Source organism: Pipra filicauda, unplaced genomic scaffold (genome assembly GCF_003945595.2).
Source record: "Pipra filicauda isolate LSUMZ 115617 unplaced genomic scaffold, ASM394559v2 scaffold109_size3271384_pilon, whole genome shotgun sequence".
Classification (NCBI taxonomy): Eukaryota; Metazoa; Chordata; class Aves; order Passeriformes; family Pipridae; genus Pipra; species Pipra filicauda.
In genome coordinates, this window is record NW_024103540.1 from 2,795,725 (window position 1) to 2,819,101 (window position 23,377).

General features: G+C 44.9%; 4 protein-coding genes across 15 annotated transcripts in view; 3 read left to right on the forward strand and 1 right to left on the reverse strand.

Moving 5' to 3' along the window:
- Positions 1-2,907, forward strand: part of GALM (galactose mutarotase) — a 25,467-nt gene extending 22,560 nt beyond the window's left edge. For both annotated transcript variants that reach the window (XM_039381418.1, XM_027709844.2), the window contains one exon: positions 2,735-2,907. The gene's annotated coding sequence lies outside the window, so the exon portion shown is untranslated. The remainder of the gene's footprint in view (positions 1-2,734) is intronic.
- Positions 918-8,925, reverse strand: LOC113982021 (serine/arginine-rich splicing factor 7). Its single transcript, XM_027709845.2, has 9 exons — positions 8,852-8,925; positions 8,359-8,539; positions 8,059-8,235; positions 7,098-7,172; positions 6,907-7,008; positions 6,512-6,565; positions 4,354-4,398; positions 3,713-3,748; positions 918-2,772 (listed from the first exon to the last, which is right to left on the reverse strand). The coding sequence occupies exons 1-9, from the start codon at positions 8,877-8,879 to the stop codon at positions 2,718-2,720; spliced, it is 753 nt and encodes a 250-aa protein (XP_027565646.1). The 5' UTR covers positions 8,880-8,925; the 3' UTR covers positions 918-2,717.
- Positions 8,315-14,761, forward strand: GEMIN6 (gem nuclear organelle associated protein 6). Of its 10 annotated transcripts, none has more exons than XM_039381444.1 (3): positions 8,315-8,333; positions 11,131-11,276; positions 13,421-14,761. In XM_039381444.1, the coding sequence occupies exons 2-3, from the start codon at positions 11,149-11,151 to the stop codon at positions 13,794-13,796; spliced, it is 504 nt and encodes a 167-aa protein (XP_039237378.1). In that variant the 5' UTR covers positions 8,315-8,333; positions 11,131-11,148; the 3' UTR covers positions 13,797-14,761. The 10 variants fall into 10 exon arrangements, with proteins under 10 accessions (XP_039237378.1, XP_027565648.1, XP_027565649.1 ...); XM_027709847.2 differs by lacking the exon at positions 8,315-8,333 and adding an exon at positions 8,687-8,770; XM_027709848.2 differs by lacking the exon at positions 8,315-8,333 and adding an exon at positions 8,968-9,064.
- A 677-nt stretch (positions 14,762-15,438) lies between these two features.
- Positions 15,439-21,592, forward strand: LOC113982025 (serine/arginine-rich splicing factor 7-like). 2 transcript variants are annotated; one of them, XM_027709853.2, is made up of 9 exons: positions 15,439-15,547; positions 15,915-16,095; positions 16,233-16,409; positions 17,361-17,435; positions 17,556-17,657; positions 17,973-18,026; positions 19,376-19,420; positions 20,108-20,143; positions 20,815-21,592. In XM_027709853.2, exons 1-9 carry the CDS (start codon positions 15,526-15,528, stop codon positions 20,837-20,839), a joined length of 717 nt encoding a protein of 238 aa, XP_027565654.1. In that variant the 5' UTR covers positions 15,439-15,525; the 3' UTR covers positions 20,840-21,592. The 2 variants fall into 2 exon arrangements, with proteins under 2 accessions (XP_027565654.1, XP_027565656.1); XM_027709855.2 differs by lacking the exon at positions 19,376-19,420.
- The last annotated feature ends 1,785 nt before the right edge of the window (positions 21,593-23,377 follow it).

Genomic DNA, 23,377 nt, shown 5'->3' on the forward strand with positions numbered 1-23,377 from the left:
AGATGCCTTGGCTGCTGAAGTGAAGCAGGCACATCTATTTAGTCCTGAATATACAACTGCAGGAGGAAAACCATCATCTTAATGTTGTGTTTCCACATGAAACATGTAATCTCAAAACCCCTGTAAGAGGGGCCTGTCTGATGAAAACCTCCATGTTTCTGAGGTTTCGTAAAAAATTAGCATAAACCAGGGGATGGCCGTACCATCATATCAGGGAGCTGACAGCCCTCTCCCCAGGGAAACAGGTCCAATTCTTGGGCCAGGCACCCACTTGGAGAGCAAAGCCCAGTAGCAGGGAATGCCAGATTGCAAATCAGGGGAATCCTGTTATGAGAGTGGGGTTTGCCCATCGCACCAGACACCTTGGATACGTGTCCCCTTGCCCCTGACCCAGGCTGTGTGGGGTGTGCACACCCTGCCCAGAGGTGCAGGGCCCAGGTCACAGCAGCAGCTGTCACACAACACACCCGTCAGGGGATCTTTTCCAATTGCTCGCACTGTATGGAATTTGTGGTGAAATCCTCCCAGACTCAGGTGAGAGCTGGAGCTGCGCAGCCTCCAAAGATGATGATGAGCTAAGGGAGACAGCACAGCCACCCCGTTTTGGACACCACAGCTGCACAGCAGCACGGATGCCAGCTTTGTCACTGCTCCCTCTCTGCACCTTGAAGTGCTTGCTGTCCTTTGCAGTGGCCGTCCCTGCCAGCATAGCCCTGCCTCCTTGCTCACATTCTTGCTGCTACACCCGGGTTTAGAGGAACCCCAGCCCCCTACAGAAACCCTGGGCTCCTCAGCTCAGTCTTCCACAGTGTCTCTGGGTACTGAAAAACAGGTACCAGCATAGCTGTCGTGTCAGTCTGCAGGTTTATTGTGGAGTAGTTTTGCCGTAGGAGTACAGAAAAGAAAAGGTGATCAAATTCCAGAGTAGTGGTGTACATGTGCCTCTCACCAGGCACACCATAAACTGGGCAGGCAGTTTATTTACAACCAGTAAATATTCCAAACACGGATCACAGGCTTTGAGCATTTGGGCTGAATCACTGCAGGGTAACATTCGTGCCACCCCCTGCTCTCCCACTGCGGCAACAACGGAATTTAACGGGTATTGCTGGAATACTGGTCATTGCACCTGGCACAGGGAACACCCAACGCCCATCGTGGGCACCAGGGAGGATCCAGGCACAGGAAGCACCACAGCAGTGAGGACCAGGCACAAGGGCCAGATGATGCTGCAGCAGGTCAGCACACTCAGAATCTGGACTGTTAACACTGGAAAAGCTTCATGTTAACAGTAAACCTGGTTCTTGAAAACCACATTACCCAAGGTGTGACCCAAGTTCATCTTGTAACTTTGTTTCCAGGTGAGCTGCTCTGCTGTGGTTTACACATTGGAAGCAAACTGCTATGACAGATTGCATTAGAAGCCCAAACAGGCCTTGCTTTTCATTTCAGTGCTTATTTACTGCTGAAACTGGGATATCTGCTAGATATCCCATCCTAGCAAAAAAAAAAGTTTGCTTTTCTCCCCTCTGCCTACCAGTTTGTTTGTGCAGTCTTCTAACGTTGTTTCCAGTCTTTTACTGTGATCTGTGTCAACAAAGTGCCTTATCATACAATTCTTTTATACAGAATGAGGACAGAGTTTGACACACCTATACACAAATAGTTAGTCCTGCAGGTTGTACATCTGCTGTAAGAAATTAGCATAATTCAACAAAACCATCTCCAGGATATGGAGGCTGCTTTAAAAACACCAGTTTCTGTGAAGCAGGTTAGAACTCCTGAGGTCAGTTGAGAATCTTAAAGGAGGAGAGTTTGAGTGAGCTGCAGAAAGACAGGCAACAGCTTTCTTTCACCTCTCAAACACATTTTCATAAGGTCCTTCAGAAAGTAGCTCAGAAGGCCTTACTCCTTCCCTCAAAAAAGGAAAACCCGCCTTGAGATATTTTAAGAAGTTTTCTTTATATTAACATCCTAAGGAACTAAAAAATGAAACAAATGAAAGTAGCAATTGTCAAGTTATTAATGATTTCTATTACCTTTAGAGGTTTCTGCAGATGTTATCTGCTTAAAAGATGTGTTTTGGAGAAAAGTTTATCCTTAAATTTTTGAGCATCTGGTATCACCAGTCAAACACCAGGGAATAAGCTTTGCAGAATAAGCAAATCAGAGAAAAAAAAATGAATGCCCACTAAATAATCATCAAGGAATGAAACGGTCATATGCCAATTTTTATCCATCTGTAAACAGACATGGATTTTAAATTCCATTTTAAAGAAAGCAGGAACCGATCCTTTCACCAAAGACCATTCAACAGTAGATGTGAAAAGTGGCTGCCTTGAGAAGACACTGACCAGTGTTAGTCATTCCCATTTTAGACATTTGTCATCCACATTACATGGCACACAGCTAAAATTACCCAAATGTTAACAGAAGCAGCAGGGTTACTACAGAGAGGTTTTAGTTAAAAATACACATTTTATTTCAATGTGCCAATAAAAAAGTCCCACATTTTCATATCACAGGAAGTTATTTCATACAATAAAAAGAGACCTGTGCTAGTCTATTGGTGTGACTAACTCAGAAGACCCAGATCATGCCAAATTTTAGTCGATATACTCTTCTATCTACATTCTTACATTTACAAAGACACCACAAAATCCCTTATAATAATGTAAGCAAAATAACTTTCTTCCTAAAAGATTAACTTCATAACTTTAATCCATTCTTTCAGGACTTGCACTTCTTTGCGGGCTTCCTGATGGTGAGCGGCTGAAAGGAAAAGAATCCACAGTTAACATTTCAGCAGTCCTTTGGGATTCATGAATACAGTCATGAATACAGGAAAAAGCCACAGGACGACACCTAGACTCTGGCACTGTTTTTTAATAAAATAACCAATCAGTATGGAAAATGGTAATAGGTTGATGATTTAGACATAATACTTTTTTCTTCTTTCAAATTTTTGCATTTCTTTCCTGTTATTTTTTTATAATACAATTTACAAGTGATTACTGTCAGGCTATCTAATTACTAACAGTGACCTTCAGAGAGGTAGGATACCTCTTCACTGTTCTGAAACATCAGCTTGTCAAAACCTATTGTGATCATTCAGCGTTTGTGAGTACCTACTCATACCCTTGTGATTGTTTGACACTGAAGTTGTAAAAATGAACTATTAAAGAATTCAAATTAGGGAGAAAGTGCTGCTGGTTCTGTCACTACACATAATGCATACATACAGAGAGAAAACTTTACGGAGTTATTGGGATAGAACAAATAATCTATGTGACAGCAGTAAAAGTCACAGGCTTGATCTTCCATTCCTGACTGCTGTGCCAGGTTACTCCACCTTCCCCAACCTCCATGTAGCTTTTAATGAGACTGAAAGCTGATTTCCACATTTATTCTGTGTTTTAAGCTTATCAGTCTCTATGCAATGAAACTGTCAGTGAACTGAAAGGAACAGGGGAGCAGACAGATGGGACGTAACACTGCTGCGTAACCAGTACCCTGAGGAATTACTACCATGTATGCATATTATCATATATAAAGCCACAACCATGACATTATTTCTGTCAAAGAGATTTCAGCAAAACACCTTTCCAGTATTTTCCTACAAGCAGCAGTCAAACTCCTCAGCAGAAATCAGTGCAGATACTAAAATGCCAGCTCTACGGAGTCTGTGTTACTAGTAGGGAGATCAACATACCTTCTCTTTGGAGATGGTGATCGGGACTTTGACCGACTGTCAAAACAGAATATCAGCAATGCAGCTTAAAGATCAAATACTTTCACATTCAAAACTTTTATATTAAAAAAAAAGCATATCAGAAAGCAATTCAATTATTATGGGATCTAGCCAGAAGGTCCTTCCAACATCAAATTTTTCAAATCAACTTTTACTCTGACAGGGACTCTCTATTCATTTAGCGAGGAGATTAATTTTAAGCAACTGTCTTCAGCAGACAGAACAGAAAAGCAAGGGGTAGTACTGACGTGAGGCTTTGAGAAGAGAAACATCACCACAGGTTCCTGCTGTTTTATCAACAGCATTAACAAAGCTCAGGCCCTTTTTCTTATGGATAGAAAAATATAACAACTGAGCACAGTCCCACAAAAAATTAGTAATATGTTGGAAACCACAAAGAGTTAATGAAAACAAAGGGACAGCTTTGGGAACATATTCCCAAGAGTTACAGAGAAAATTTTATAATCTCTGTCATATCACAAACAGATTAGGTGGGGGCCCATGTCGGGAGACTTTTTTTCTAAAGGACCAGGCTCTGTTAATCATGCAAACCTAGCACTGAAGTTGAGACACTACTGCAGGCTCTATCTGTGCATGCTCACCTCTTAGCTGGAGAGCCAGACTTTGATCTGCCATGAGACCTAGACCTACAACAAAGAGAAAAAACACAGCTCAGCATGGAAGCTGATAGCACACATGTTCCCATGTTTGAGACAGCAGCAGTCACACTCAATGTATGAGAATTGTCATGCTGAACACAAAGAATCCTGCAACTTTCCAGGGCTTTGCCTGCTAAGTTTCAGAAGAAAGCTTTAAACATGGATGCTGCACATGTTGCTCAGTACTTTGGTCCCTGGCTGATGACCAGTGTTTGCTGATGCAGGTGGCAGGAATACATGAACAACCCAAATCCTGACCAGTATTTTCACACAGCTAATATAAAGCCATGCTCTAAACTTGCAAGTTTTATTAGGCTTGAGAGACATCTACCACTACAGTTAAACTGGCTGCAGACAGCACATTCCTCAAGTATCTTTCTCCTCTGTGAAGTTCATCTTATACATACACTTGCTTCAAATATTTTTTGAAATGTCTGAACTTGATCCTTGTGAAAATAACTGTCCTAAATGTCAGTCTTTGAGATAAGACTGCTGCACCATGAGAAACACTAATACTGCCTGAAAGCCTAACTGAAATTTTTAGATCCCCAAAGGAAGCGTTCTATATTCCACATCCAAGGCTTTCCACAACAACTTCCAGATGTATGTTGTGATGCTGTCAAACCAGCAAACATCATGTACTTGTTTAGTCTGTCCTTCTCATGAGTACAGAGCTTTTCTCCAGGTGTGACACATTCTTTGGACTCTTCTGTAAAGAAACCATCTCTCAACTGCCTCATGTGAAGTGTAGCAGTGACCTCCTTGGAGTTAAGCACCATTATTTTGCCACTTCTTTACACCTGTACATCTGTAACTTCCTCTGCCTCAGTCACCTACTTTCTACTTACAATGAAAGATGTCACACAATAGTCCAGAAATGTCACTAAAGGTATCTTTTACCCTGCAGAAAACCACCCGGGTATTGAAAAAGAGAAAACAATGGTGGTAAAATCAAGATGTTTTTTCCTTTGAGAATCTGCTGACTGTAGCTGTTTTCTGCTCATCACCAAGAATGAACATTGATGAGCCATGATTAAGTCATGTTGAAACAACTGGTATTAACATTCAACAAGCAGAAAACTGTACCTGATCTACTGCCTTGGGGAACTTCCTTCTCTCTCTTTAGTAGCTTCTGGACTACTCTGTGTGAGTGTCTGCTCTTAATTAAGCCATCTTCTGGTCTTCACCTCTCCCTTCCCTCAAAACTCCCATGATTGCTTGCTGTTCCACTGTCAGAAAATGCTGCCTTCAGCTTTAGGCTTTTCTACTTTCTCCCTACAGATAAAAGGCTCTCTTTATTTTTCTGTGTTTCTTCGTGGTTAACCATTATGTTACTTGTTTCAAAGAGTAGCCCCCAAACCAGGACAGCGGGCACGGGGATGGGCTGAGGCATAAGCAGCACCATCTCCAGAGCAGAACTTCAATTTACTCTTGTTCTCCTGACAGTCCATCCAGCACATCCAGCCTGTCAATCACACTGCCTGGACAAGGCTCTGTGAAACACCAGCTGCATTTACTTACTACGAACTAGAATTTAAGAGAACAGATGACATCTTGTGTTCCTTTACAATTTGATCATTACTCATTACACGTTTATTGGTACAGAATAATTCTAATAGGTGTTTATCTCAAATTGAAGTCAGCTCCTGCAGACAAACACTTTGTTATTCAACAGCGCTGGAACTACATCAGCAGCACTCAGGGCACTACCAAGTCCTTCAGGACTTGCCTGGCTACATGCATTAATACGCTGCCAGAAGGGCATCCTGAGTTCTCTGAAAAATAATGGGAAGAATCCACAATCTTGTGTGTGCTACAAAAAGAAAAATAAACTTTTAAGATAAACGTTTGCTCTGTTAGCTGCTAATGCAACCAGATCAAACCAACAGCTGTGATAACTACGGGGACATGGATGTCAGTGGCATGTAAAACAATAAAAAGAAAAAGAACAATCTTCTGCATTGCTTTTTAAAACTACAAACATCTAAGTTAGTGGAGAGAAAACACATCTTTTTCTGAAAATGTTAACAGTTGTTAGAGAGCCTAAACAGACTTTTAAGCAACTCTAACCAAGTATCTGCAGTCACAGAAGAGATCTTACCTGCTTCGGGGCCATGTAACAGATCTTGACCTAGATCTGGATCTTGATCTAGACCTGAAATAAAAAATTAAGATAAATGAAAAAGGAGTCAACTCAACCAGAAGAGACGACAATTACAGCACTACAAAAATTAATGTCACATGTTGAATTTAAAACCTACATGATTACTAGACATTTTACACATAGAAATTCATTACGGGAGATGCTGCTGTGTAAGGTCTCAAAACTCATTGAATTACCACACCAGGGAATTTAACTAGGATTATCAGAAACTTTATAAGAAGCTGACTTCTAGAGCTCAGCAGCTTTTGAAGTCTGCTATCCAACACCTAATTAAAACAAAAAATTCCAACCTAAGTAAAGCACAGAGTCTTTTAAAAATTTCTACTAATTACCTTGATCTCTTCAAGGAAGCCGATCGGGACCGGCGAGGAGACACGGACCTAGACCTACGAGGAGAAACAGACCGGGACCTACGATAGGAAGCTGACCTGGACCTGCAAAGAAATCAATTAAAGAGTTGTACAAGTGCAGCATTCTCTAACCAGAAGAAGAAAACTGGAATAAAATACAAACTGAAGCACACCTCCTACCACGGCTCCGACTGCGTGACCGAGAATATCTCCTTCCTCGGGACCTTGAGCGGGATCTAGACCGGGACCTGGGTTTAGGTTAGAGAAAACAGATATCAGCAAACAGCTGCAGCAACCAGTGCATGTGAGGCCCTGCTGAAGTCAAAACTTATTTCAGACAACTAAGGAACTAGCATCTGTCATTTGGAAAAACTCTCTGGGCCTACTCGTCTTGAGCATTTTTACTACCTAGAAAAATGTTAAAAGCTGAATTACATTTGCAGAATTACATTAGAATAGAAAACACTGTAATGCGTATTTAAAATAAACCTTGCAAGTTTGCAGGTCGACCCTCTTTGGCCCAAGGTCTAGCAGATCTAGACGATCTAGAAGTATCTATAGCCGATCGCTGCATCTAGGTGTTCTCTTCAATCTAACGACGATCAAACTGACAGCCCAATGAGCCAGGGTGAGGCTTGATTGACGCAAGAAGATTTTTCTAGGTGGGAATGTGGTCAATCTGGTGTTCCTCTTTCTAAACCGGAGGGGGGCCCCAATTGAAAGCCAAATTTACTGTTACGGCGGTCACCGTCTCAAATTTTCTGCCCTTAAAGAATAAGGTGAAGCTACGTGTAGATGGCTCGAGGGGATCTGGCCTCTTATGCTGATCACCTCAAGGTCTAGGAGGATCTTAAGTGTCGGATTTGCAAGGCGCCTCAGCATGAAATCTTAAGGCTCGTGACATTCTGAATCAAGGCGACTGACTCAAACGAAGAAACCTGAAAGGTTTTGACCAGGTTGATTATTAAGATATTAACATTTGATAGAAATAGCAACAAATTGTAATATACACCTATACATTTATTCTAGAGTTAAAGTTTAAAGAAAACTGGTGTAACATTCTGTTCTTTACTAACAAGAACTACACAAAAGCGAAACTGGCGAAGCAACGCGGCCGCCCCGCCCCGCACGTACCTGCTCCTCCTGCGGCGGCTGTAGCGGTGACAGTCATAGGCATAGTGGCCTTTCTCACCACACTCGTAGCATCTGTCGTTGGGGTCAAAGGGGCGCCGGGCAGGGGGCCTGTCGTAACGGGAGCGCCGCGGCATTCCCGTGGACACTTCCACTCTCACCCTCGAGCCACATATCACCCTGCAAAAGTCCGCGATGGCTCTCAGTTAAATGCTACAGTTTACCACACGACTACAAAAGCAGAAGAACCAGAGAACCTCTCTCTGTTCTTAAAACCGGTAAGCATCCGAAATGCACACGTACTTCCCGTCAAGTCCACGCACGGCATCTTCAGCGTCCCGCGGGTCCTCGAACTCCACAAAGGCGAACCCCGGCGGGTTCCTCGCGATCCACACGGTTCTCAGCGGGCCGTAGTAGCTGAAGGCTCTCTCCAGCTCGCCTTTGCCCGCGCCCGTGCCCAGGTTGCCCACGTACACCTTGGTCTCTGCGGGAGCGAAGCGATGTCAGCGTCGGGACCGGGCTCAGGTCCGCCCCCCCTCGCCGCCATCTTGTCCGCGCGGCCCGTTCCCGCCTTCGCCGCGAGCGCGGTGCGCGCGGCCGCGCCCCCTCCCCCCACGGCCGCTGACGCAAAATGGCGGCGGCGACAACGGCAGCAGCGGCCGCCTCGCCTTCCTCCCTTCCCCGCCAGCGCCCGCGGGCCGCTCCGCTCCCCGCGGTAATCGCCCCTTCCCCAGACCCTTCTCTCCCTGCCCCCCGCGCATCCCCCCGCCGCTCGCGGCGCCCCGAGCGCTCTCACCGCCTCCATAGCGGCCGTAACGCGACATCCCGACGGCTCCGCCGCCCGCGCGCACGCGCTACCGCATGCGCCTGCCCCGCGCTCCTGTCCCCGCCCGGCGGCGGCGCGCGTGCGCGGGGGGCGGAGCGCCTGAAGGGGAATTGCACCTTTCCTTGGGAAAGGAAGCACCTGGGCCTGCTGTTGGTGCTGCGCACGATCATCTGGCCAAGGGAAGTAAGGCCAGCAGTCCTTTCTGTCCTGGCATCTCTTGTGTGGGAGCAGTCCTTGGATATATCCAGTATTGGAGGCGATATCCAAATCAGGAGCCAGTGGCACCCGGGAACCACGGCCTCTCCGGGCTGCCCCTTAGCTGGGGGAAGCGGTCCGAGCTGGTGCTGACCCCTCCGAAGGGGGAGTCCCACAAGAAAAGCGAGGTTTGTCCCTCAAATCGAGTGTTTATGGCTCGATCCGCACCAGGAGCTTCCAATGGCAGAGTCACGTGAGTTGGGAGAGCCTCACCTCTCTGTGACTATTGATTGTCGCCTCTGGCGACTGCTAAATTCAAGACGGGAGAGCTGTGGTAACTACACTTACAACAGTGGAGAAAAAAGATCGGTAGGGATTAAAACTGAAGACTTTTGGAGTATTCTGCTCAAAAGGGACATTTAACAAACCACTCTCCTGTCTCTGATCCAGAAGGGAACCAGTTAAACAACTAAAATGCATATATATAGATAAAAACAAATTATGTTTCTTCTTCCCGCTGCTGCTGTTTTAAACGGGAGCTGCTTTCCCATTGTGCTGCTTGCTCTTAGAATGAAAGCAGTTAGATTTGCTATCCCTGCTTTCCAATAAACTATTACTGAAAGAAAGCAGTAGCTGAATACAGTGACACAAGCCATTCATGAGTAATCCCTGTAGTACTGCAAAGTTGAATTGATACTTAAAAACGGAAATTACCTCGTCTGCAAAATACGACTATCTCATTTCATAGCATTGATATATTTTTTTATGCTCACAAAACCATTGCATGCTCACTTTCACAAATTACTGCCATGACTGGCAGCTTGTTTGGTTCATCCGTAGGAAGCTTTTCCTTAACGCTGTTGAAATAGAGCAGCCGGGGTGGGTGGGGGTGGGTGTTGGAATCAAGCTTCTCACCTTCACAGCGGCACAGGGAAATTTGTAAAGGCAACTCAAAAACGGGGAGCAAAAATATCCTGTTTTTATGTACGAGGTGCACACAGCCTGCATCCGTCCCTGTTATGCACAGGGATTAGCGTGCATCCATCCCTGTTTACGCACAGGGATTGCTTGAAAAGGCTTGAGGTTTTGCTTGCTGAAGCTTGCAGTTCCACTGCACTGTCGGCTCCACCTCCTCGTTTTCCAACCGGGCCTCGTACATGTAAACCTTTAAGCAATTTATATGTACACCCGTAGTTAAAAACCCTCCGCATCGGCCCATTTCGTGCTCGCAAACCCCCGGACCGTGGCGGGGAAAGGCGCTCGGCAGCGGCAGGAAGCAGATCCCGCCCGGGCGCAGTTCCCAAGAGCCCTCGGTGGGGACTGGAACGGGAACGGGGCAGGTGAGCGGCAGGGCGGGTTGGGGGCGGGGGGGGGCTCGGAGCGCTCCCGTCTCCTGCTCCCGTGAAGCTGGGATGCTCCAAGCGCTCCCCTTGGCATCGCCAGGGAGCCTCCGGGGAACAGAGCTGCCCCCAGCCCTTGGTCCTCCCCGCACCGCGCTGCCCACATCTCCCTCCGGCCCCTTTGGCGGGGAGAGGAGGGAATGGAATCCAATGCTGGACCAGAGGTAGCTTTGCTCTTGGTAGTGCAGCTGTTGGAGGGGGAAAGAGTGGAACGCACTTGCTGCTGCTCTGCCGTAGAGGATGCGAATAGAGCCGGGATTCGGGGGGATAACGCTTGTCCACAGGCAGCGGAAGGACTTGGACCCCAGTGCTGTGCCAGTACACAAAGCAAAGGCGGTAAAATTTTACCTTCAAGGGATGGCGATCCCGATGGTTTTGTAAGAGGGCAAGAGCAATAAATGGAATGTTTAAAGCGTCGAGTTACCAGAACAGTGATTTTTGAGGCTTTGCTGGTGTGCCTTTAAAAACAGGTGAACTGTGTGGGAAATTACAGAACTGCAGCTGTATGCAAAACACTTGTGGGAACGTCTGCTTTTTAAAAATGGTAAATTTTACTTAAGACGAATCTTTATCCTGGAGGCAAACTCAGTTCTGATGTGAAAAGCAAAGCAAAAGGATTCACTGCGTCTGCTAGTTGCTCTGGTTGTTTTCTAGGTTCTGGATGTAGGAAATATGAATGACTGGCAGAAGAAGAGCCCTCTAGACTGGGAAACATATATGAACAAATTGGTGAAGGTTGTTGCAATTGAGAAACACGAATATGAAGGATGGGTTTTAACAGTTGATCCAGTTTCTGCCAGGTGAGTACCAAAGCTTTTATTTCTGTAAAACTAATAGAAAACAAGGTGGTTTTTTGGAGAAGAAAAGATCCCAAAACTGAAGCAAACTCATTTGGAGCAAAAACTGCACACTGGGGCTGTGTATCTGGGTTTATTTAATTGGCAAGGCCTAAGAGAAAGCAACATTGTAGTTTATAAAAATAAATAATGTAATACAGTGGTACAGCAGGAGGTCAGCATGAGCTGGCACCTCTGGAGAGGGACTCAGAACAAAGAAGTCCTTGGGCTTTTATACCCTTACAGCTCATGTGCCCATTGCTCACATGCTCCTCATGCACTTTGCATGTGCTTCTTGGTCCAGTGGTGATTTCTGGTCTGGGGTCTTCAAACACCTTATTGGATTCTTTCTCTGTGTCCCTGCAGACAGGCCATTAACTGTTCTTGTCGAGTTGCAGCTTCTGCTGATGGCTGCAGCCTTCTTATCGTCTGGTTTGTACTTCCTGTGCACCTACTCACTGACTGAGCATGGGAAACTAAAAAGTCCTTGATTTAGAGTAAGCTCTGCTTAGCAACAACCAAAACATCAGCGTGCTATCGACATTATTCTCATACTAAATTCAAAACTCAGCACTGTACTGGCTTCTAGGAAAATTGCTAAGAAAATTAACTCTACACCAGCCAAATGCATATGTGCAAGTTGAAAGTTCACAGCTTGCAGCCTAAGGCTTCAGCAAATCCATCTGCTCATGTTAAGCAGGTAAAGCTAAGGGAACAGCATACTAAAACACACAATATTGTAACTCTGACTTTCTCTTATTTAAAACTTACAAATGAAACGAAACAAGTATTAGTTCTCAACAATCCACATCTTTAGGACTGCTTTTAATAATATACCAAGCCCTACTTTACAAAGAGAGCAGGAATGCAGGAATATTTTTAATGCTTTAGGTGTTGAAATCCTTATCCTCTGTCCAGAATTCTCACATCAGTGTCCTGCTTTCCCCTCTAGCCAGACACCCATGGAGGTGTAGTGGCTTCTTTGGAGAGGAAGCAAGGAAAATTAGCAGGGGCATTGGACAGAAAGTGGTACCACAGGTCTCTAGTATCTCAAGTGAGTAACTTGAAAACAGGGTTTGAGAGGCAGAATGCGCCAGGCAATCGGCAGAAATTTGTCTCTTTGCTGCCAGAGCTCTTTCATACCTTTTTAGTTTTGAGCTTGTCCCAGACGAGCACAGGATGAAGGCTAGAAACGAAAGCATTCAGCTTCTGATGTGTATCAGAAGAATTGGTTGTTGCTTCAATTCTGGAGTAGCTCTGATAGTCTTCTCTTGGAGTTTCTTACCATTTCGGTAGGAAAGGTGCATGCAGCAGTGAGTGATTCTGGTGAAATCAAGATTTCTCTGGACATAGCCCAAAAAGTCATTACTTCCACTAAGGGTGGTAACAATAGATTAGTGAAGTGCTGGCATCAAATTCTGGAGTTTTGGTTCCCAGAAGAGGAAGACAGTTGTTTGTTATATGAGGAATTGATCCTAGAAATATAACAAGCTGCCTTCCTACCTGCATTTAAGGACTTCTGGGGTGCAAGTGCCCTTAGGAAAAGACGAAGCTTCTACAACATGAACCTGAACCTGCTGTAATGTGTCCCTTTGTAACACTCAAACTATTATTTTCATTTGAGAAACTAGCAACAGTAATTTAAAAAAATATTTTGTTAGTAATGATCAATAAATATTAATAAGTTTTCATTAAAGGTTCTAGTGGAGTTAGCTGTCACCATTGCCTTTAGTATTGAAAATGCTAAATGTATTGAAGACTTCATTGTTTCTGAAAACTTCAGGTTCTTCAGCAAGGTTGGGAAAGCTGCACAAAATTATTTAGATTCCGAGCCCTGGTTTTAATGTACAGTTCACTTCTTTAATGTTCTGCTTGATAGTGTCTAGAGTAGTTTCAAATTCAAGACCACCAATTGCTTGCAAAGCCCACATTTTTAGTATTTTAAGAGTACAGCAGCATTCTTTTCAAAGAAAAATGCTGAGTGCTGTCTATTGCCTAAGTACCTGGGATAGGCTGATGCCAATGAGCACGATTTCCAAGAATCTTGGCCTGCGTTTCTCAGTCTTCAGTTAAGAACAGAGACTTACACATCCTTCTTTCCTTGACAGCATTGTCCTTGCAGCATTCCCGGAGAATGAAAAGGTGTCCATTTCGTTTGTCATGGGCCATGCTGTCCAAGAGGTCGAAATACTGAAAGAAGGGGACAGTGAAATGAAGCAACGCCTTTCTCGCATATTCGCGCCCAAAGAAAGCAAAGCCTACAGCCCAGAGGAACTGGAGAAGAGGAAGAATGACTTGAAGACGTGGCTGGAAACAAACCACATCCCTGTGACGGAGCAAGGGGAGTTGGGCAGGACACTGTGTGTGGCAGGGGTGTTAACAATTGACCCCCCGTATGGCCCCGAGCAGTGCAGCAGCTCCAACGAGATCATCCTGTCCCGGGTTCAAGGTTTGGTACAGGGTTATCTGGAGAAACAACAGTGATGTCTGCTGTTTAAAGCATTTGTCTTTAGGGAAGGGTCTACCTGCTGTGTTTTAGGAACCGTGCTGGGTATCAGTATTCACTGTTTGCAAAAATGCTGGGTTTAGATACTTTTGTCTGATTTTTTTTGTCTGTAAAGAAAGGGATAAAACAAGCGGTATAAACCAAAAGCACAAGCATTTTTCATGCACTATTTTTTATTAAAAGCGAGCCATTAGGTAATGATGCTGTATTAAACTGATTTATCACTTAATGTATCAGTTTAGTATTTTTGTAACAGTATTGTGAAAGGTGATATACAAGAAATTTAAGCTGTGTTTTCCTCTGCCTTTAAAATTAGTTTGATTAATTATCTAGTGGTGTAGGCATGTTTATTTTATAACTGCTTACCAGATTATTTTTTTCTTTTTTTTTAGAAAGAGAATTGTGACACTTGGACTTCCAAACCAGATTTTAAAAAGTTAGTTCAGAAAGCTGTTTTATTTTGTTTTCTTTTGTTTTTTTAGTTGGTTAATTGTTGTTTGTTTTCCTCACAACTGTTCTGGTTTAGAACATGAATTATGATGTTGCCCAAATTTGTAAAATTCTTAGGGAAGGTTAGCAGGCAAATTGCAAGTTTTAAAACCACTTAAAAGCATTCCCTATCTATATTTGTTATTTTAGAGCAGCAGCGATTGGAAAATCAGTGTTCTGTAAAACGAGAATGTCTTGCAATTCAGTTTGTGGTTTCTTTTGCTTTTTTTCTAGTTTATGGCAACACACAATGCAGGAATCATTGTGTGATTATTCCTGAGATTATTAATCCAGTGAGGAGCCTTTAGAGCCCTCATTTATCTCAGGGTGTATTTGTTTTGCCCTATTAGGAGCCAACACCAAAACACATTGCTGTGCTCACATGCAGCTGAAAAGTCTGTCTGACCCTCATTGATAAAAGGCTCTCCTCATTCCTGCTGGGATTTATCTAAAATTACTTTGAATCTGTCAGGTTTGTGTCAGTTTTTCTTAAAAAATGTCTACTGCACGTGCACTCTTGTACGTGTCTCCCTGGAAAGGCTGACACCTGAAAGCTTCAGCTGCCTGAAGGGATAAACCAGTGCCTGAACTCTGCAGCACCCAAGGGGTGGTTGGGATGGATCTGATGTGTGAGCCACTGTCAGGTCGAACTCCGCCCAACAGGTTTGGCACAGTTTGGGAATGCCATGTTATTTGGGAATGCCTTGTTACGAGGTAGGAAATGCTCCTGCCTCCATGCCGTGGAATAAGGACTGTGGTCTCAGCACCTTTGCCCCCAGCCTCAGCAGGGCTAGAAGCCCATATGGGTCACACATGAGGGGTGTGAGGCAGAACAAGGGGCTCTGGTCCCCTCTGCTCCCTCTTGGCACCGCCAAGGCGGGAGCACTCACATGGGGCTGGTGGGGGGCGAGCTGCCCGTGCCCAGGAGGAGCCTCCGGGGAGGTTCGTGGCTTAGGGGCTGCCACGGCCACTACGAGGCGATCACATCCAGCGCCGCCCTCCCGTCTGGAGGCGGGAAAGGCGGGAAAGGCCCGTCCCTGCGGGATTCCACACGCGCGCGCGCGCGCTCAGACAGCTCCGCTCTCGCGAGACCCGCGCGTGACGAGGCGCGTGCCTGCACCGCCCCGCCCCCCGCGCGATGCGCAGGCGCAGCGGCAGCTCCTCTATATAAAAGGTCGCGCCTGAGAGAGCCTGGGCTGTGGTCGGGAAGCCGGGACCATGTCGCGATATGGACGTTATGGTATGGGCGGCGGGGGAGTGGGAGCGAGAGGGAGAGGGATGGGGATCGTGTGGGAGCTGCTACTGCTGCTGGGGGGGAACAAGAGCGAGGAGTGGAGCGGCGGCGTTCGCGCCGCGCTAAGGGTGGGAGAAAGCGTCCGTCGCCTCAGGTAGCCGCTGAGAGAAGCGACGGCGGCGGCGAGGAGGGGGGCGCGGCGGACACACGCAGGGCCGCGGGCCCTGTGGGGCTCGGGTCCGGGAGGGGGGCGCGGCCCGGCGGGAGCGCTCTAAGATGGACGCGGAGTCAAAGATGGCGGTGGGGGGAGGGGCGGCCGCGTGCCTGGCGCGGCCCTGACATGGCGTCCGTTCGTTTCTTCGTTCGTCCGCAGAGACCAAGGTGTACGTGGGCAACCTGGGCACGGGCGCGGGTAAAGGCGAGCTGGAGAGAGCCTTCAGCTACTACGGCCCGCTGAGAACCGTGTGGATCGCGAGGAACCCGCCGGGGTTCGCCTTTGTGGAGTTCGAGGACCCGCGGGACGCTGAAGATGCCGTGCTTGGCCTCGATGGGAAGTACGTATATGCCTGGAACCTCCTGGACTGCTACGGCCGCAGTCTCTGATCCGCCTGCCCTACACCAACCGTTGATTTCTCGTGCTCGTTGTATGAGCGCAGTTATTCCTGTGGTTAACACATACTATGTCTTGTAGGATAATATGTGGCTCGAGGGTGAGAGTGGAAGTGTCCACGGGAATGCCGCGGCGCTCCCGTTACGACAGGCCCCCTGCCCGGCGCCCCTTTGACCCCAACGACAGATGCTACGAGTGTGGTGAGAAAGGCCACTATGCCTATGACTGTCACCGCTACAGCCGCCGCAGGAGGAGCAGGTACGTGCGGGGCCGGGGCGGCCGCGTTGCTTCGCCAGTTTCGCTTTTGTGTAGTTCTTGTTAGCAAAGAACAGAATGTTACACCAGTTTTAACTCTTTAATGTTGTAAGTCAACAGGTGTATATCACGGTTTTATTTTTTGCTAATACATACAAAATGTTAATATCTTAATAATCAACCTGGTCAAAACCTTTCAGGTTTCTTCGTTTGAGTCAGTCGCCTTGATTCAGAATGTCACGAGCCTTAAGATTTCATGCTGAGGCGCCTTGCAAATCCGACACTTAAGATCCTCCTAGACCTTGAGGTGATCAGCATAAGAGGCCAGATCCCCTCGAGCCATCTACACGTAGCTTCACCTTATTCTTTAAGGGCAGAAAATTTGAGACGGTGACCGCCGTAACAGTAAATTTGGCTTTCAATTGGGGCCCCCCTCCGGTTTAGAAAGAGGAACACCAGATTGACCACATTCCCACCTAGAAAAATCTTCTTGCGTCAATCAAGCCTCACCCTGGCTCATTGGGCTGTCAGTTTGATCGTCGTTAGATTGAAGAGAACACCTAGATGCAGCGATCGGCTATAGATACTTCTAGATCGTCTAGATCTGCTAGACCTTGGGCCAAAGAGGGTCGACCTGCAAACTTGCAAGGTTTATTTTAAATACGCATTACAGTGTTTTCTATTCTAATGTAATTCTGCAAATGTAATTCAGCTTTTAACATTTTTCTAGGTAGTAAAAATGCTCAAGACGAGTAGGCCCAGAGAGTTTTTCCAAATGACAGATGCTAGTGGTGTGTTTTTGTTGTTTTGTTTTGTTTTGTTTGTGTTTTGGTTTTTTTTTTTATTGCTCTCTTTTTTTAGTTGTCTGAAATAAGTTTTGACTTCAGCAGGGCCTCACATGCACTGGTTGCTGCAGCTGTTTGCTGATACCTGTTTTCTCTAACCTAAACCCAGGTCCCGGTCTAGGTCGCGCTCGAGGTCCCGAGGAAGGAGATATTCTCGGTCACGCAGTCGGAGCCGTGGTAGGAGGTAGGGGTCTAGCTGTTGTGTTTTCGTTGTTTTTCTTACTCCTCCCTCTGCCCCTTCTTTCCCTTCTCTTTTGAAAAGTACCTTGCAGTGATTTGGTTGGTTTTTCACTTTGTTTTGTAGATCAAGGTCAGCTTCCTACCGCAGGTCCAGGTCAATCTCTCCTCGTAGATACAGGTCATTTTCACCTCGCAGATCCCGATCTGGCTCACTAAGAAGGTCAAGGTATGTGGGTTTTTTGAAGTTGGAACATTTAAGTATTTATATAAGACATTTAATATAAGCATTAAGTTTATATTTTGCAATCTGTGTCTTTTTAGGAACCTTTATGGTGTAACATCTCTCAGAACTAGTCTGAACACTTTCTTTATGTTAAAAACCTAAGCATATGATATAGCTTTGTACCATAGCTTTGTAATAGAAGTTACTTCTGCAAAGCCAACAGTCCAACAAAGTATTGTGTGACTTTTGCAATAACCGATCTCTATCCCAGCTGTATGAATCCTGCAGTATTAGAGCTTCCACTGCTTTTTTTCCTAGATCTCGGTCCAGGTCACGCTCACGGTCCCGGTCTGTTGTGTGGCCTCGAAGCAGGTGAGATACTTGTTTTAGTTCAAACTCGTAATAGTTCTGGTGTGTCGTTTGATTGTGGTTGTGTTTTGTTGCTTGTTTTTCTTCCTGGGGGAATTTGGGTGGCAGGAGTTAGAAGGCTGTGTAGCGTAGCAACGCTTAATTTGTGCCTTTTCACAGACTGAAGTAGTGATCAGATTTCTTTTAATAAACGTGAGCTTGTTTTGGTTTGTGGCTACTATATATAATCTGTGTATATATGGCCATAAGAAAGCATATGTGTGATTTGAGGTCCGTGGAGAGAATTTTTGAACACTAGTTAATGCTTACGTATGTAGTAAAATGATGATGGTGGTGTGTTCTGCCTTACTGTTACTTACCAACAGAAGTCATACTTGTGTTACGAAGTACCAGTTCTGGGTGATTGTGAGTAAAATTGCGATCCAGTGAAAAAGCTACTGGTTATAATGGTAGGAATTGGGAAGGATGGTGACTCGGCACAGTGACTACGAAGGTTTCAAAGCCGTGGCACATAATGTTTCATTTAACTTACACCAAGAGTGTCCATACAGTATTTCTGTAAGTTAATAGACCAGGTAAAGGTGAATCTTATTTACCCTTTAAAAACAGTTCTTAGCAGAAATAGAATAAAAATTGGCCAAGTCTATTGAACTGGGTGTTTTGATGTTGAGTAATAGCACGTGCCTGAATTCTGACAGTCTAGGAAGGCAAATATTTTCTAAATAATAGCAAATATTTGAGTTGATAAGTAACATGATAAACGTGGGAGGAAAGTGTCACTGTTTGAGTAGATTTTAATTCACAAGATGAACTGGGAGTAGTTTACACATCAGTAGCCAGGTACTGAAGAGAAAACCGAAATGTTGTTTTCATTGGCAAAACTGATGAAAAATCTGTATTATAATAATTGGAATAAAATAGGCATTGGAACTTGACCTGAAGAATGCATCAGTTCTTCAGCACATTTTTACTTGTGGCTGATTCCACACTCTTAATGTGCTGTTAAATTTTCTAAGATGAAACTTGAAATTATTATTCCCTTTATAGAAGGGATACTTGCAGGTAGGAAGAAAGTCTTGTCAGTCTGGTCTTCTGTTTTGTGAAGGTGGTAGCTGAAGCTTTGCTGAGGAGCTTCATGTGCTTGCACTCCTGTCTTCTGATAAATGGGGTCTCTGCAATAAGAGCTAAAGGATTCTCCTGAAAAGTCACAAGGAAAGCCTGGAGCACCAGAGCCTTCTTTCTCTCTGTTTTTTGATGCTATGTAATAAGAATTCGCTGTTGCTGTAGCTAACTTTCATTGTATATGCATGCTACTGGCTGCTTTGCTGAGCTTTATTTTTCTCCTGTTGTAGGTCTGAGTCTCATGGTAGATCTAAATCTGGCTTACCTGCTAAAAGGTGAGCGTTTAAATACAAGTAGCACTCAGTTGCTTTTTGTTTTGGTTGGTGGTTTTTTGTGGTTGTTTTTTGTTTTGTTTTATGGGTTTTTTTTCCTCATTATTCAAAATCTGTTTGGAGCAATATTTCAGTTGCATGTGGAAGAGGGTTTTTTGTTGTGTTGTAGTTTTTTTGTTGTTGTTCTTTTAATAGCCGATTTCAAAAACATTTTTCATACAGTACTTTAACATATTTTTTTAATAGCTGATTTTTGTGGGACAATAGGCAATTCAGAAGAATTGAGCATAGAGGTTTTTGTTTCACTCAACATTGTGACAAAAAAGGTATTTGTGACAGGATTTGGGGCATCTCTGTTCCTACCTTTTTTCTCAACTGACTATAGTTCTCCCTCTTCCTAACTCCTCAGTTCAGTGCTCCTGCTTTGCAGGGTTGCCATCATGACTTTGTAGTTGGTTTGAAGTTGTTTTGCTCTTTTCCAAGGGCTCCAGCTTTCAGCATTTTTCTTTCTCACCTGCAGCTTCTTGCTTAAAGTAATCAGGTACACTTGCTACTGGCAGTCTTAACCATGATGTCTTTTAATGCATTTAAACAACACCAAACTGTTCTGGGTTTAAATGGTCAGAAGTGGTTACTGAGACTATCCAAGTGTACAATGTTGATTGTTTGGTTTGTTTGTTTTTTTAACAGTCGCTCAAAGTCCAGATCTCCATCTCCAAAGAGAAGGTAGGAATATCTTTAAAACTAGACTGTGCCATATGGTTAAATAGCACTAAAGTTGGAGTGGTTCCTGTGGAATTTAACTTGGGCAAGGATAAAAGCTTAGTTTTTTTACTAGTCTAAATGTGTGAATTATGAAAAGATGAATTGTTACGGGCACTTCCTGCTACCAGTAGTCAAGATGTCATGATAATAGTTCTAAGGGAATCTACTTCAATGAAATGTTAAAGGACAACAAAGTGTGGGCAAATGAGAATCAAGTATCCCTAAGTTCTTGAGGAATTTAGAATCTGGAGAAGAAGTGAGTAATGTAAGGTGTGGAGCAAACCATGAAATATGTTGTAGGATTAAATTCCTGCTGGTGACTCCTGCTGGCTCAGCTGCACAGCTGCCAAGTTGTGCTATCCACCATGAAGTAAGAAGTTTTTCTATGTAACCAGAGAAGTATGTGCTGCAGTTGAGATTTCTGAGCAGTCTTCATGTCTCACCTGCATCTGATCTTTTAAGCTTAAAGCAGTATTTTTATACAAAAATGTAAAATATAACACTTCCCTCGTTATTTGTGAGCTGTATATGAAAATGGGGCTGGGACAGAGCAGCGGAAGCCTGAGGTAGCATGGAAGGTTTCTGTTGGTTTTGCTATAGGAGTGGTTTTTAATCTCTTCTTTCTCTTTCAGTCACTCACCATCAGGAAGCCCTTGAAGGAATGAAAGTCCTGAAAGAACAAATTCGAATTTCAGAAGTTTAAGAAAAAATTTATTTTGTTTACATTGTAAGGGATTTTGTGATGTAAGGGCTTAGTCCTAGAAGGCTGTTTCTGTTGACTAGCAATTGGCATGAATACTATATCTTTTAAAAGTCTTACTAGCAGACTAATACAAAACTCTTGTTATGTTCATGTTCTGTGATCTGGAAATGTTGGGCTCTTTTTTTGTTAATTGTTGCATTAAAACAAACTGTGCATTTCTAACTAAGAAATAGACTGTGGTAGCCCTACTGTTTCTGTTAATATGTGGCATGGGGAAGCAGGTTGTGTGCCCGTGAGGTGAAAGGTAGAAGGCAGGAAGTGGCAGTCCCTTGTTGTGAGTGGGCTGTAGTGCAGTGGCTGTGCTGCAGGTGTGTGCCTTCATCCCTGCCTGGCACCAGTTAGAGTGGAAAGTTACCAGTTCCAGCTGTCATTCCTGCTGGTTGGTCTGGATCCTCGTGGTATTCCTTGCACCTCATCACAGCTCGGTGAAGCGGAAAAACCTTTTGCGGGGGTGTTCATGTGCTCAGTAATTTGACTTACAAAAATGTCTACGAAGGACATTATCGGATTGGAAGAAACAAGGAATGTGTGAATGCTGGTTGGTCTGTCCTGATGATTAAAGGACCGGTCACGTTCGTTCTCACCTGAAGGTATTTGAAGTAGTTCTGGAATGTAAACTGTCGAAGTAAATATTTTTAGAAATCTTTTTTTCTGTCCTGGTCATCCAAATAGTACTGCTTCTTTGTGATACTTAACACAAAGTGGCAGTTCTGATGCAGAAGATATAATACCTTTAGATACTATTTTTAGGAAATTTAAGTTTTTTCTTATAGTTGACATGTCATAAGCAGAATCTGCAGGTCATGTTTCAGTAGCAGTATATTTGGGGAACCGAGAACTTGCGTTACACCTGTCTGACCTGATCTGCCTGGTTACGTTTGGCAGTGAAGTGTATCCAAGGGCCTTGATGCTGTCCTGATCAGGGGTTGCTTTGGGAAGCCAGACTGTAGCTGCCTGTATATGGATGGTCCCCATCTGGCCAGGGATAGGTTACTGAGAGATTTAATAGAAGTCCGGTAAACAAGTGCAAGATGTTTTCCAATTTGATTTATCTTTGCAGCTGATAATGGCTATTAACAGAGTAGTGAGGATAGAGTGCCAGATAATTTTGACTTAAAAGTCTTTCTTTTACTGTGTTCTGCCCTATTGCTGTGTCTTACCAGCGTGGGAGGAACAGTCAAGTCTTCTGGGGCTTCTGTTTGGGCAGCAGTGGGTGGATACCCTGCTGTGCAGTGGAGCACTGCAGCTGTGCATGGACACCCCCCCAGGGCTTAGGATGAACTTTAATCATTGTTGCTTTATAAGATGTCCAGGAATTAAAAGAATGATAATGAGCCCCTATACATATGACTTTAAAAGTACTCTTCCTCTCTGTCTTACCCCTCCTCTCCCCCATGTTTGTTCATTTCAGTGCACTGGGGCTTAGGGGGGAGGGTGACTTCCCTGCCTGATGATGCTGTGGTTACTGCTTTGCTGAACCATACTCCATTATAGCTGCAGCAGAGGGAGCTGGAAGTAACAGCATTAAACAAGGGTGCCCTCAAAGCCCCTGTTAAACACAGCTGGGGGACAGCATTTATTGGGGTCCCTGCCCTGCTGCAGTGTGCAGCATCAGTGATGAAATTGCCCCATGCAACAGTGCTTTAAAAGGAGGTAGTGGCTTTTTTTCAATTTTTCCTCTCTGGACTGTTGAAGCAAAGCTGACTCCACACCAAGCCTGTAGACTAAAAACTCCTCTAATAATCCCCTCCTCTAATGGGAGGGGACACAGCTGGGACAGCTGACCCCAACTCCCAAAGGGGATGTTCCAGACCATATGGAATGTTCACCATATACATTTGGGGGGAGGAGATGGCCAGAGTGACAGTGCTTGTCTTCCAAGTCACTGTTGGGCATGATCACACTGTGCTCCAGGAGCTGGTGGAACACCTTACTGCCCATAGGAGGCAGTGAATGAATTCCTTGTTTTGCTTGTGTGTGCAGCCTTTGCTTTACCTCAGCCCATGTCTCTCAGCCCATGAATCTTCTCATCACTCCCCTTTCCCACTGCCAGGTCATGGAGATGGGTTGTAGAGGAGGGAGTGGCCCTCTGGTGCTTAGCTGGCTAAGGGCTAAACTGCAGCAGCAGTTCAGCTGCAGAGGCCCTTCTGCTGCACAGGGATGTTGGTCTTGGCACTCCTGTCATCTTCCTCATGTGAGGGTGTGTTGGTGTGAAACTGCTTCTACAAACATGCAAGTCTGTTTTTTCAAAACATCCACCTATTCCCCAAGCAATGTGCCTCCCTCAGCTCATTCCTCAGCCTGAGGGTTACTGCTGGGTAGGGCTGGTGGTAGAGACTGCTCACTCTGGTTTTACCATTAGAGATGACAGCCAAGTCCTGGCACTTAAGGCACTTGCTATTATTTGCAGTTGCTATACACTGAGCAGCTTG

Coding starts and splice junctions, on each gene's coding strand:
- LOC113982021 (XM_027709845.2), bottom strand. CDS start 8,879: ATGTCGCGTTACGGCCGCTATGGAGGCG. Junction 6,566..6,906: donor GCTTCCTTGAAGAGATCAAG/GTAATTAGTAGA, acceptor TTTTTATTTCAG/GTCTAGATCAAGATCCAGAT. Junction 2,773..3,712: donor TCACCATCTCCAAAGAGAAG/GTATGTTGATCT, acceptor TTTTCCTTTCAG/CCGCTCACCATCAGGAAGCC.
- LOC113982025 (XM_027709853.2), top strand. CDS start 15,526: ATGTCGCGATATGGACGTTATG. Junction 16,410..17,360: donor AGCCGCCGCAGGAGGAGCAG/GTACGTGCGGGG, acceptor ACCTAAACCCAG/GTCCCGGTCTAGGTCGCGCT. Junction 20,144..20,814: donor TCTCCATCTCCAAAGAGAAG/GTAGGAATATCT, acceptor TTTCTCTTTCAG/TCACTCACCATCAGGAAGCC.
- GEMIN6 (XM_027709851.2), top strand. CDS start 9,317: ATGGCAGAGTCACGTGAGTTGGGAGAGCCTCACCTCTCTGTGACTATT. Junction 9,446..11,130: donor ACAGTGGAGAAAAAAGATCG/GTAGGGATTAAA, acceptor GTTGTTTTCTAG/GTTCTGGATGTAGGAAATAT. Junction 11,277..13,420: donor GTTGATCCAGTTTCTGCCAG/GTGAGTACCAAA, acceptor TTTCCTTGACAG/CATTGTCCTTGCAGCATTCC.